At 44.2% G+C, this 12134-nt stretch overlaps 1 protein-coding gene across 6 annotated transcripts in view; it reads right to left on the bottom strand.

The window, feature by feature from the left end:
• Nucleotides 1-2966, bottom strand: part of Ubr3 (ubiquitin protein ligase E3 component n-recognin 3) — a 127200-nt gene extending 124234 nt beyond the window's left edge. For all 6 annotated transcript variants that reach the window (XM_041631408.1, XM_041631410.1, XM_041631411.1 and 3 more), the window contains exon 1: nucleotides 2350-2966. In XM_041631408.1, coding sequence (XP_041487342.1) covers nucleotides 2350-2888 — 539 coding nt within the window. In that variant the 5' untranslated portion in view covers nucleotides 2889-2966. The remainder of the gene's footprint in view (nucleotides 1-2349) is intronic.
• Nucleotides 2967-12134: the final 9168 nt, after the last annotated feature.

Genomic DNA, 12134 nt, shown 5'->3' with positions numbered 1-12134 from the left:
AGGCGGGCGGATCTCCGTAAGTTCAAGGCCAGCCAGGTCTACAGAGCAAGTTCCAGGACAGCTAGGGCTACACAGAGAAACCCTGTCTCAAAAAACCAAAAAGGAAAAGAAAAAAAAAAAGAGTTTGTCATACAAGCCTAACTCCTGACTACCTAAATTTAATCCCCAGATCCCAAACTCAAAGTTGTCTTCTGAAATCTGCACATGTGCTGTGTGTCTGTTATTTTTTAATTGGAGGTTTTAAAAAAAAATGACATTTAAAATCAAAAAGACAAAACAGTACTGAAGAGAAAAAACAGTAAGACTATTTAGAGGCTGGATGTGGAAGAAGGCGGAAGTGCACCTTCTTAGCATGCACAACACAAAGATAAGCCCCCAAACCAAACAAATTAAAGAACACTATTTAATATAGGCAGTAGGCAGAAGTAAATGAGAGGTCAGGATATGGAGCCAGCATGCCTAGTTTACTACCTGACTGATCTTTAGCGAGTTTTAAAAATCTGTGCCCTATTTTCCTCTCCACTTCAATGGGAATAATAACAGTAAGTATTTCAAAATTGTTAAAGATTAAATGAGTTAAATTATGTGAAGCAGTTAAAGTTTGACACTTTCACCAAACAGAAAAAAAAATCCAAAGTTTTGATAACACTGTTTGATAACACTGATAAAGAGGCTACTGAAAAATAGGCTACTCCATACATTAGTTAAAACAAGCCTTGGGGCCGGGCGGTGGTGGCGCACGCCTTTAATCCCAGCACTTGGGAGGCAGAGGCAGGCGGATCTCTGTGAGTTCGAGACCAGCCTGGTCTACAGAGCTAGTTCCAGGACAGGAACCAAAAGCTACAGAGAAACCCTGTCTCGAAAAAAAAAAAAACAAGCCTTGGGAAGAAAATGTTTCTACATCTCAGCTTTTTAATTTACCCCACTAATATATTTGTACAGGTGAGAGAAGGCTAGTACACCATGCACCGGGTTTTTATTTTGTACTAGAACTCTTCATGCCCATCAAATGAATTAAATTAAGAGCAGAAAATTCAGGGACATTGTGTAGCAGTTTTTACAAAATGGAATCAGGAAACTGATTTACTGATATGAAAGACATCAAAGTGAAGACAGCAAGATGTAAAACAATGTTACCTTTTGGATGAAAGGAAACAGTAAAAGTAGGAAACAACACTTATTGTTGCTTGCTTTGCACTAGAAAAACTCAGCCAAGGGAAGGGACTGGCAGACAAGAGACCAGAAAGGAGGGAAACTTCCAACGGTCTCTTTAATATATTTTGGCTTATATATTCAATAATATATAAATATTAAAACGCTAAAAGTGAAGCAAAAAAAGTCAACGTCTAATTGCTGGCCCTGATTTTATTTGCAAGTTCTTACTATCTCCTTCTAAATCCTTTTTCTTAATCCTTCTGCTCAGAAACCTCTTCCCCGGCCACTAACTTCTTGACTATTTAAGGAATTTATCACTAATGACTGTAGTGTAAGTGGATTAAGACATAGGTGCCAACACCAGGTGTACTGCACATATCAAAAAACGCATGCATTTGTCAAAGATGCATGTGTTGAGTGTCTCCTTCAGAGGGATGTTGTCATATTAATGATCAAGGTGCCCTTAACTAGATAAGATCTAGCACTTAACTCCTACTCGGCGATTTCTTCCTTCTCCTGGTGTGAGGGATATTCTATATCTGACTGCTCAGGAGCCCAAACCTCTATGTCACCCCAGCACACCAAATACTCTACTGACAGCTCAACAGTCCCTTTTTATGCAAGCCCCTCCCCTTCCCTCCTCCCTCAACTCCCGTCATCTCCAGAGCTCAGTCCTTCAGACAGACACACAGACGGTTCAGCTTTTCCCCCAAGGGTCCTTCCTTGCAGTACAAGACCATCTCCCAGGCCCTCATCATCAGGTGACCCAATTCAGATCCCAAACCACTCCCAGTCAATCCAAATCACTTCTAAGGCTCTTCTCCGGAACCCGGCAGGCAGCTGTACAGCCTTTCCCCAACAAGGACACAACTGACAGCTCCACGCCAGGTTCCCCCAAGTATCCGCTTGTCTTCCTTGCCCTCTCGCCCCAAGCACTGACTCCTGTCTCCCCCATCACTCGCCCACCCTGACCTCCTCGAAAATCACCAGCCCGATTCCCCGCACATGCTGCTCTCCTATCCTCCCCACCCCCTTCCCACCAGTGACAGCTCAGTCACCTCCAGCCCCTTGCGTCTGCGCCATCCCCGAAACGTCCCCCGACAGATGGGGGTCAGCTCCCAGATTTCCCCTTAGGCCTCCCCCTAACCCCGCAGGAACACACGGCTCGGGTGGCCTCACCGGGGCTCCACTCACCCACTCTCCCGCATTACGTTGCTGTCCCCGCAATCGCAAGCGCCCCCGGCCTGGCTGCGGAACATGTTGAAGTCGTGTCCGGTGTGGTCGCCCTGGTGGAAGCACTCGGCGCACAGCGACATGCAAGGGGAGATGCCGCACGTCCGGCAGCGGTAGGCCACGAAGTTGGCCGTCCAGACCAGGCCGCAGAGCGCCGCGGGGTCGTAGGCCCGCACGGCCGCGCAGAACTCATCGTAGCCGCCGCCGCCGGCCAGAAGGCACTTACACCACTCCAGGGCATCCTCCTCGGCCGCGCCGGGGCCGCCGCCGCCGCCCGCCGCCTCCTCGCCGCCCGCAGCCCCCGCCAGCGGCCGCTCTGCGTTCAGCACCCGCTCCAGCAGCGCCTGCAGCTCCTCGGCGCCTGCACGGTTGTCCGGCCGGCTGAGAGCGGCCTTCAGATGCGCGGCCGTGGCCGCCTTGTCTAGGGCCGGCCCCTGCTCGGGCACCTCCGACTGGGCCGGCTGCGGCCCCCCGACGGCCGCCGCGGCCGCCGCCGCCATGATGAGAGCTCAGAATTTGGAGAGTCCAGAGCCCACGGCTCCTCCCGGGAGGGTGGGGGAACTGACGGCTGCGAGGCCCCCCGGTCCGCCCAACTCTCGCGATACCCAGCACGGCGGAACACCTCCGCGCGCTCCCCGCCCCTCGTCGGGCTCCGCCCCCTCTCCGGTTCGGGGCCCCGTTTCTGTTTTCCCTCCCAACCTGTTGGCCCTACTCTCGAAACTGACAACTACTTACACGGGAACTCGGTCCAAAGGCCATCTTTAGTAACAGTGGGCTTTTCTTTATTTGCCTGGAACATAGGAATTATACACATCTACCAGATGTATTTTAGGCATCTGTATCTGGGCTTCAGATGTTGATTCCTGGTACCAGAGTCTTAATTACTGCTGGATTCCTGCTATTATTAAAACTGCCTGCTAAATATTTCGCTGAGTCAGTTTTCAGCCTCACACTTCTTCCATGTGAATCTCCTAAGATACATTCTTTTTTTTAAGTACGATATATTCTTATTGTGTTTTTTAATTCCATTCCATTTACTTGAGTGGGGGCTCTCTGATGCCGGTGTGGTGGTCAGAGAACAGCTTGTGGGAGTTGGTTCTCGCTCCTTCCATTGTTGGTTTCCTGAGGATTGAACTCAAGTTCTCAGGCTTGGCAGCAGGCACTTTTCCTTGCTGAGCCAGGTCCATGGCTGTCTTCTTATCTCTTACCCAAACTCTTGGAGAAAAACCAAGCTCCTTAAAATGTCTCTGAAACGTGTCAACATCACTTTCTCACTGTCTGGAGCAGAGACAGACAGAAGACGACCACTAGAACCTGATCACTGCATCAGGAGGGTTTTGGTTAGGTTGGTTGGTTTGCTCATTTGCTTTAAGAGAGTATCTTCCGTGGCACCGACTGGCCTCAAGCATTCTATATAGCCTAGGATTACCTTGAACTCTGGGATTACTGCTCCGCCTGGTTTGTACAATAACAGGGACTGAACCCATAGCCTCGTGTGTGCTACATAAACACTCTAACAACTGAGCCACATCCCCAGCTCTCGTTTAATTTAGTGCGGGTTGCTGGAGAGATGGGTCAGTGGTTAAGACCCAGGTTTGATTCCCAACGCCCAGAGAGAGAGCAGCTCACAACTGTCTTTAACTCCAGTTTCAGGAAACTCAAAGGCCTCTTCTGGGCTCTATGGGCACCAGGCATGCACAGAAATACATGCAGGCAAACCGCCCATACATAAAAACTTTTTTTTTATTTAGTTATTTATTAAGCATACAATGTACTGCTGGCATGGAAGGCACCAGGTCTCATTACAGATGGTTGTGAGCCACCATGTGGTTGCTGGGAATTGAACTCAGGACCTCTGGAAGAGCAGCCAGTGCTCTTACCCTCTGAGCCACCTCTGCAGCCCCATAAAAACTTTTAAAATAGAAAATAAAAGGTTATGGTTTATTTGATAACTGTTTTGAGCAGAAAATTTTTATCCCCACCACATTACTGTTAATTGGTCATTTTCCTGTGGTTTTAAAGGTTGGAATGGGTTGTTTGTTCTGAAGCAACGTGTAGCCCAGGCTACCCTCTAACCAGAGCCTCCTCCTGCCTTAGTGCCAGGATTGCAAGCTTGTTCCTCCACTCCAACTGGTAAACTTCTCAAGGGCAAAGAATCAGTCTTTATCACTGCTGGCAAACAGTCAAACATCTGTCTGATATTGCTAAATGGGAAATAATTCCAATGGGCAACACATTTCTAGACTTTCTAGTGCCTACCAGCTCTTTGATGGTATTTCTTCTAACCTGTTTAATAAGCCTGTTAAAGCCGGGCGGTGGTGGCACACGCCTTTAATCCCAGCACTCCAGAGGCAGAGGCAGGCGGATCTCTGGGAGTTTGAGGCCAGCCTGGTCTACAAGAGCTAGTTCCAGGACAGGCACCAAAGCTACAGAGAAACCCTGTCTCGAAAAACAAAATAAATAAATAAGCCTGTTAAGTGGCAGTAGAGGAAACAAAATTTTAAGTAATTCATATGCCCAAAAACACACAGCAGGCAGCATATCTGTTGTGTTCCCAGTACTTGCCTCAGCCGTCCCAGGGAGCAACTGACTGCAACCTGGTAGACATCTTGTAAAATAATTGGTTGCTGTTGTGGGGTATTTACCAGAGAAGACTACTTGAACATGGGCTTAAGCCATGGAAAGTCTTTATTAGCTGGTTGGCGACCACACTGAGTGTTTGGGATCCCAGTGTAGCCCTGAGCCTTTGTCAGGAGCGCAAAAACCATGTTCTGGGTTGGCATACTTCAGTTAACAAGCAGCCAGAGCAGAACTACAGAAGCCAAAAAGTGAGGTTAGTACATTTAGAGACTTTCCCATAACCATGGCCTTTGATGGATTAGGTCTTTGTTTTCATTTTTGGCAAGTGGTGCTGTCTACATGCTGAATTTTACAGCCTGAATGGCACTTCCACCATGGAGTCAGTTGCGCTAAGACTGTGTTACACAGCGTGAACAAGGCATCTATAAATCTTTGGGCTTTGACGGATGCAGATAAAGAACAACATCCCCTAGGAATGTGTTTATGGGATGGGGCTGGGGGCATGCAATGATATTAGATGATAACAAACAGACAAAACTCCTGAGAACTACATATGTACCTTCACAGTGTCTTGAGGAGCAGACTGCAGAGGAGTTAATGTAGGCCAGATTGTAAATGCACTGTCATGCTTTTTGCCCAAAAATATTCTAAAACAGGAGCTGAGAAACTTACTAAAAATGCTCTTGTTTCAATATTAAATGAGAGAACAGCAGAAAGTATAGCTGCGAGGTCTAAAAGACTCGGTTTTTTCAAAAGAAAAAAGAAAACGAAACACCCCCCCTCCCCCATCCACGGCGGCAACTGCTGTAATCCCAGCACTTCAGAAAAAAAAGTCAGGAAGTTCAGATGTTCAAGGTCATCCTTAGCCACGTAGGGAATTCAAGGCCATCCTGAGGACCCATCTCCAAACTAAATGATGAAGCCAGATGCGATGGTGTACACCGATACTCCAAGATGCTCCAGACATCTCTCTTACCAGATACAGGTCTCTCTCTTGCCTTTCTCGTCTCTTGCTCTCTTCTGTCTCTTGCTCCTCTTGCTTATCTGTCTGTCTGTCTGTCTGCTTGCCTGACTACCTGCCCCTCTCATGTCCCCCATTCCCAGAATGCCTTTCACTGTTTCGCACTCCTTTTCCCCTTTCATCAATAAACCTCTTGCACTAACTCTCTTGCCAGTGGCATGTTCCCCCCAGTGGCATACCTTGGCAGGGCCGACCGAAAAGTACCCAATTCGCCTTAAAAAAATATCCTTCAGGCCTTAGGAGTTTGAGGCTAGCCTAGACAACATAGCAAAACCCCAAGAAACAAAACAAAATGAAAAAAAAAAGTTAGGCAATAATTAATGTGGAAAGAAAAAACTGAAAATTTTTCCTGTGAAAATTTTTATGAGTATGGCCGAAGAGGGTACATAATAGAAAAATATACTGGAGCTGAGTTTGGTACATGCCAGCATTTGGTTTCGGTTTTTTCATTCATTTATTTATTTTTGTGATTATTTTTGTGTTGTTTTGTTGTCTCTCTGGGTTTTTTAAGATTTATTTATTTGTTTGTTTGTTTGTTTGTTTTACGTATATGGGTACTCTATCTGCATGTACACCTGCATATCAGGTCAGGATCCCACTAGAGATGGTTGTAAGTCAGTATGTGGTTGCTGAGAATTGCACTCAGGACCTCTGAAAGAGCAACTGGTGCTCTTAACACTGAGCCATCTCTCCAGCTGTTTCTCTGTTTTGAGACAAGGTCGCAGCTGGCCTAAAACCCATAGAGATACACCTTCCTCTGCCTCCCTACGTGCTAGGATCAGAGACGTGCAGCACCACACCGGGCTTCATCCCAGCGTTTGGGAGTAAAGGCAGAAAGATCGGGACTTCAAAATCACCCTCTCCTTCATAATGGAGTTCAAGGCCAGTGATGTGGGAGTGTCATATATCAATCTAAAATAAAATTAATGGTTCAAAAAAGGTAAAGTCTTTAAAGAGACAGAGTACAGATAGTTAAGAGATTAAAAGAAATAAAGTAACAATAAGCCACGTAAAAATGGAAAATTCACAGAGAGTCTGGATTATGTACATTGTGTTTTCTTTAAAATTTTTGACTGTAAAGGAGCTAAGTACAGACAGACATTTCATTATATGGGCTGCCAAGTGGAACCAAAACGGATATTATGAGGGTATGACTTCAGAATTTGGGTCTAAGGATATGATGCTTTGGAAAGGGTCTTCTTTTGTTTTCACAGAGGACCAGACCCTGTGGATTTCTTCTATTCCAATTTGGTATGATAGACCACGCCCTCCTGAAAGGTTGTTGTGAACACCCTCAGAAAATTGCTTCGCTCAATGCCAACTGAGATGAAACTAGCACACAGGTTATACCATGAAAGACCTAATTAACGACGCCCCCATTCAGCAGGAAGCAGTTTGGAGAGAAAAACTGCGCCCATGTTCCCAAAATATTGTTTATAAATGTTCTTTTACATTTAAAGGGGGAAATAATATAGGTATGAATAATTTGCATTGGTATGATTTTAAGGTCAATTTTGTTATATGTATATGTGTTTCTGATCTTGATTAAGGTATTGTGATTGTGTGGTTCATTTAAAATGTAATGTATAATAGGAAATATAGGTTGCTAATGGATAATTATCGATAATAGTCAAGTTTGTAGTCATGTTACTTAGATTTTCTAGATATATAGAGATATATTTCAGATAGGCATTCTTCATATCTCTCAAAGGCTGCAGAATATGGCATTTAAAATATTTTAATAACTTAGGACTTTTCATGACAATGAGACATGTCTGCTCCTGGGAGCACCAATCTACTTCGAGAGGAAGATGGGCATCGAAGAGGATCCTTATGGAGTTTGATAGCCATTTAGGCAAGAAACTGCTCTTGCCTGGACTGTTGCATAAAATGGACACAGAGAACCCTCAGAGAGAGGACTGCTGAACTTGCCTAAAGGTGAGACAGTCTTTTGGGGTTCATGACTCATGAAAGAGTCTGCGAGACATTCTGCAGGACACAGCAGATAGTGACTGAACTGTCTTTGAAATTGCCTGCTTGATGAAAATGTCTGCTGGATACTATGGGCCTGAAGGCTGAAGATGGATGCCCCAACAGTACAAAAGAACTTTGGGTGACTGTACAGGCAGCGAGATGTCTCTGTCATTTCTAGAGTTTTCTTATTTCTTGTTTACTTAGGTAGTATTATATCCTTCTGGAGTCTTTGATGGAGTTGAAGAATGAATAGGTAGTTATAGTTTTCCTTAGTTATGATAAAAGATAAAATAGATATAAATATTGTAACTGTAATTCTTGCTTGATAACTGTTTTGCTATATGTAATTTTGCTATGTTAAAGTTAAAGCCTTCCTTTTTTTGTTTAAACAGAAAAAGGGGAAGTGATGTGGGAGTGTCATATATCAATCTGTTGATTTCATTGGTTAAGCAATAAAGAAACTGCTTGGCCCTCATAGGTTAAAACATAGGTGGGAGGAGTAAACAGAACAGAATGCTGGGAGAAAGAAGCTAAGTCAGTGAGTCGCCATGATTCTCCCACTCCAGACAGATGCAGGTTAAGATCATTCCTGGTAAGTCAGCTCGTGGGCTACAGCAGATTATTAGAAATGGGCTAGTCCAGGTGCGAGAGCTAGCCTAGAAGAGGCTAGATAGAAATGGGCCAAGCGGTGTTTAAAAGAATACAGTTTCCATGTAATTATTTCAGGTAAAGCTAGCCTTGGGGGCGGCCGGGTGCCGGGGATGCAGCCCACCACTCCTATTTCAACAGGCCAGCTTCAGCTACAGGATACCCTAGCTCACCAAAATAAATAAATAAATCGGAAATTGAAGAAGGATAGAGAAGAGCTGTTTTAAAGGCTATGTAAGGAGTATTACTGCTGCATATAAAACAGATAGTATAACAATGACCTTTGTGCAGGGTGGTGGTGGTGCACACCTTTAATCAGCACTTGAGAGGCAGTGGCAGGTGGCTCGCTGAGTTTGAGGCCAGCCTGGTCTACAGAGCGAGTTCCAGGACAGCCAGGGCTACACAGAGAAACCCTTTAGAAGGAAACAAGACAAACAAACAAACAAACAAAAACAATGACCTCTGCAGGTTGAGTCTTTTAGAGGGAAATGAGTTTTTTGTTTTTTATTTTTTGCCCCCCCTCCCCCCCAGGCAGTGTTTCTCTATAGCTTTGGAGTCTGTCCTTGGTTGTACTCTGTAGACCAAGGTGGCCCTGAACTCACAGAGATTTGCCTGAGGACGCCTCCCAGGTGTTGGGATTAAAGGCATGCGCCATCACAACCCAGTTCCAAGTTAGTCTCAATGTGAGATCATCTAGCAGAATAACTTGCCATGTGGCAGGCACAATGGTTCTTATAATATGATTTCAAAAGTTACCATTAGATTTGTGAATGTACTGTGCACACATGGAGGAGATGACCTGCATTTGAAGACCAAATAGATATTGAAAATGTTAATATTGTTATGAGCATCCTGTTCTATGACTATCTTCTTGCCTCTTGCTGAGAAAGGGACACAAGCCACTAGCTAGGGTGGTCACTTCTTCAGGGTTCTGAGTTGACCTGGAAGAAAAGAGATATTCAGCTTTGTAGAGAGTCCTGCATGGAGCTGGGGTGAAGAGAAAGCCATGGACAGAGGCTGTGTTGGAGAAAGAGGAGCTGATGACTCAATCACAGACACGGGTGCCTACAGACAGCTCTTCATCCTTCACTGTGAGAAAGGTTGAATATAATTATAGTGGCTTCTTTTATTGTTTTATTAATAAACAAAGCTTGGAGTCAGATATTAAAGTATAAAGATGATTTGTCCACAAGACAAATCCCTCCCAGGGACAAAGGGCCAGCGAATCTTTCCAAGCCTCTCTTTCTTCCTCTCTGTGTCGTCATCTGAGTTCGCCAGAAAACTCTATAATTTATTCAGGGCAGCTGAACGTGGACTCCACCCACTGAATCAAGGTTTAACTCCACCTGCTGTCTCACAGCAACAGTACGAACACATCCCCAGCAACATTTCCCCCTTTGGTCTAAATAAAAAGGAAACATTTTAACTCTAACATGGTAAAACTATAAACAGTAAGAACAATTATCAGGTAAGAATTACATTCACAATGTCCAGTCCATTTGTATTAGGCAAATTCAGAGAAAATTTCGTTTATTTATCTTCTCTTAGTAAGGACAAAGTTTTATATCTAATTCACTTTCTATCATAACTTGTATTACCAACCTAGAAATATCTTTTTAGATCTAAAAACATTTCCTTAGATAAACAACTTAAATTTTATGTCTCTCAACCTTCTACATTTTACATCTCTTTTGTGAGTTTCTTTTCTGAACTTGGTAACAAGAAAACTGTAACTTTAATTATCTGGTCTTAATCCCTATCAGCCATCTGAGAAGGATATAATATTACTTGAGTAAACAGGAAGTACAGAGCAGAGAACTTCTAAAGGTTCAGAAAGAGACATCTGGCTGCCTGGACAGTCACTAAGTTTTCTCTGTAATATTGGGGCATCTATCTTCAGCCTACATGCCTAGAATATCTGACAGTTTGTGAAGCAGAAATTTTGAAAGACTCGCTTACCTTGGCTTGGTAAAGTTCAGCAGTCGCTTTCTTTTAAGTCCTGCTTGCCCAATTTTGACATATACTACCAGCAGTCAAGGCAAGGGTGGTTTATTGCTCAGTGGCTAACTTTGCACAATAAAAGCAATTCCAAATGGAGGTTCTTTGGTAGCCACCATCCGTTTTGAAGTAAATTGATGCTTCCAGGAGCAGATGTGTCTCACTGTCGTGAAAATCCTTATGTTATTAGAACATCTTAAATGCCACATTCTGTAGTTCTTTGAAGTGTTTAAAGACAATCACGTATCTATCTAAACTATATCTCTGTTTGGCCTAAAACTAACATACCAAACATGGCCACAAATTTGATTGCTATAGATGACTACTAATCTTCTCCATGTTGATATCCAGTTATGCCAGCACCACTTGTTAAATATGCTTTCTTTTTTCCATTTGTTCTTATGCCAATACCAGGCTGTTTTCATTATTGTAGCTCTGTAGTAGAGTTTGAAGTCAGGGATAGTGATGCCTCCAGAAGTTCCTTTATTGTACTGGATTGTTTTGGCTATCCTGGGTTTTTTGCTTTTCCATATGAAGTTGAATACTGTTCTTTCGCGGTCTTTGAAGAATTTTTCTGGGATTTTGATGGGCATTGCGTTGAATCTGTTATAATTATTTTTTAATTGGTTGTTATTGTGCCTACTTTCTAAACTTCATTTTCCCCAAATCCACAACTTCTGCTCCCAGTTTAACAAGTTCTATCACTTTTCTCTCATTTGATACCACAACCATATTCTTTATTTTGTATGTGTGTAGCCCTGGCTGGCCTGGAGCTCTCTCTGTTAACCAGGCTGGTCTTGAACTCACAGATATCCTCCTGGGACTAAAATGCTACCCATGCTACCCATGCAGACATATTTCTTTTCTTTTAAATATGTATACAGTGTTCTTCCTACATGACAGAAGGGGGCACCAGATATCATTATAGGTGGTTGTGAGCCACCATGTGGTTTGTGGGAATCAAACTCAGGACCTCTGAAAGAACAGACAATGCTCTTAACCTCTGAGCCATCTCTCAGCCCCATGGTCTTTTCTTTTAAACTCTCTTTTGACTTTTTTTTCTTCTGGCTTCACTAGCATCACTAACTGCTATGCCGGGCTGGAGAGATGGCTCAGAGATTAAGAGCATGGGCTGCTCTTCCAGGGGTCCTGAGTTCAATTCCCAGCAGCCACCTATAATTAGATTTGGTGCCCTCTTCTGGCATTTAGGCATACATGTAGGCAGAAGACTGTATACATAACAAATAAGGAGGGAGGGAGGGAGGGAGGGGGAGAGAACATGATGCCTCAGAAAGAGGGAGGGAGGGAGGGAGAGAGAGAGAGAGAGAGAGAGAGAGAGAGAGAGAGAGAACATGATGCCTCAGAAAGAGGGAGGGAGGGAGGAAGGGAGGAAGGAAGGAAGGAAGGAAGGAAGGAAGGAAGGAAGACGGTGCCTTAGAAGAGGGACGCGAAGTTAAAGCCGAGCATTCGAATGGAGAACTCCGAAGTGGGTGCAGATCGCTACTTTCTGAAACTTGGGAGAAAG

Source organism: Microtus oregoni, unplaced genomic scaffold, assembly GCF_018167655.1.
Source record: "Microtus oregoni isolate MIOR12 unplaced genomic scaffold, Mior012 000037F_ref0000500, whole genome shotgun sequence".
Lineage (NCBI taxonomy): Eukaryota > Metazoa > Chordata > Mammalia > Rodentia > Cricetidae > Microtus > Microtus oregoni.
The sequence above is the reverse complement of the archived record's forward strand: the minus strand, read 5'-3'. Positions and strand labels throughout refer to the sequence as shown.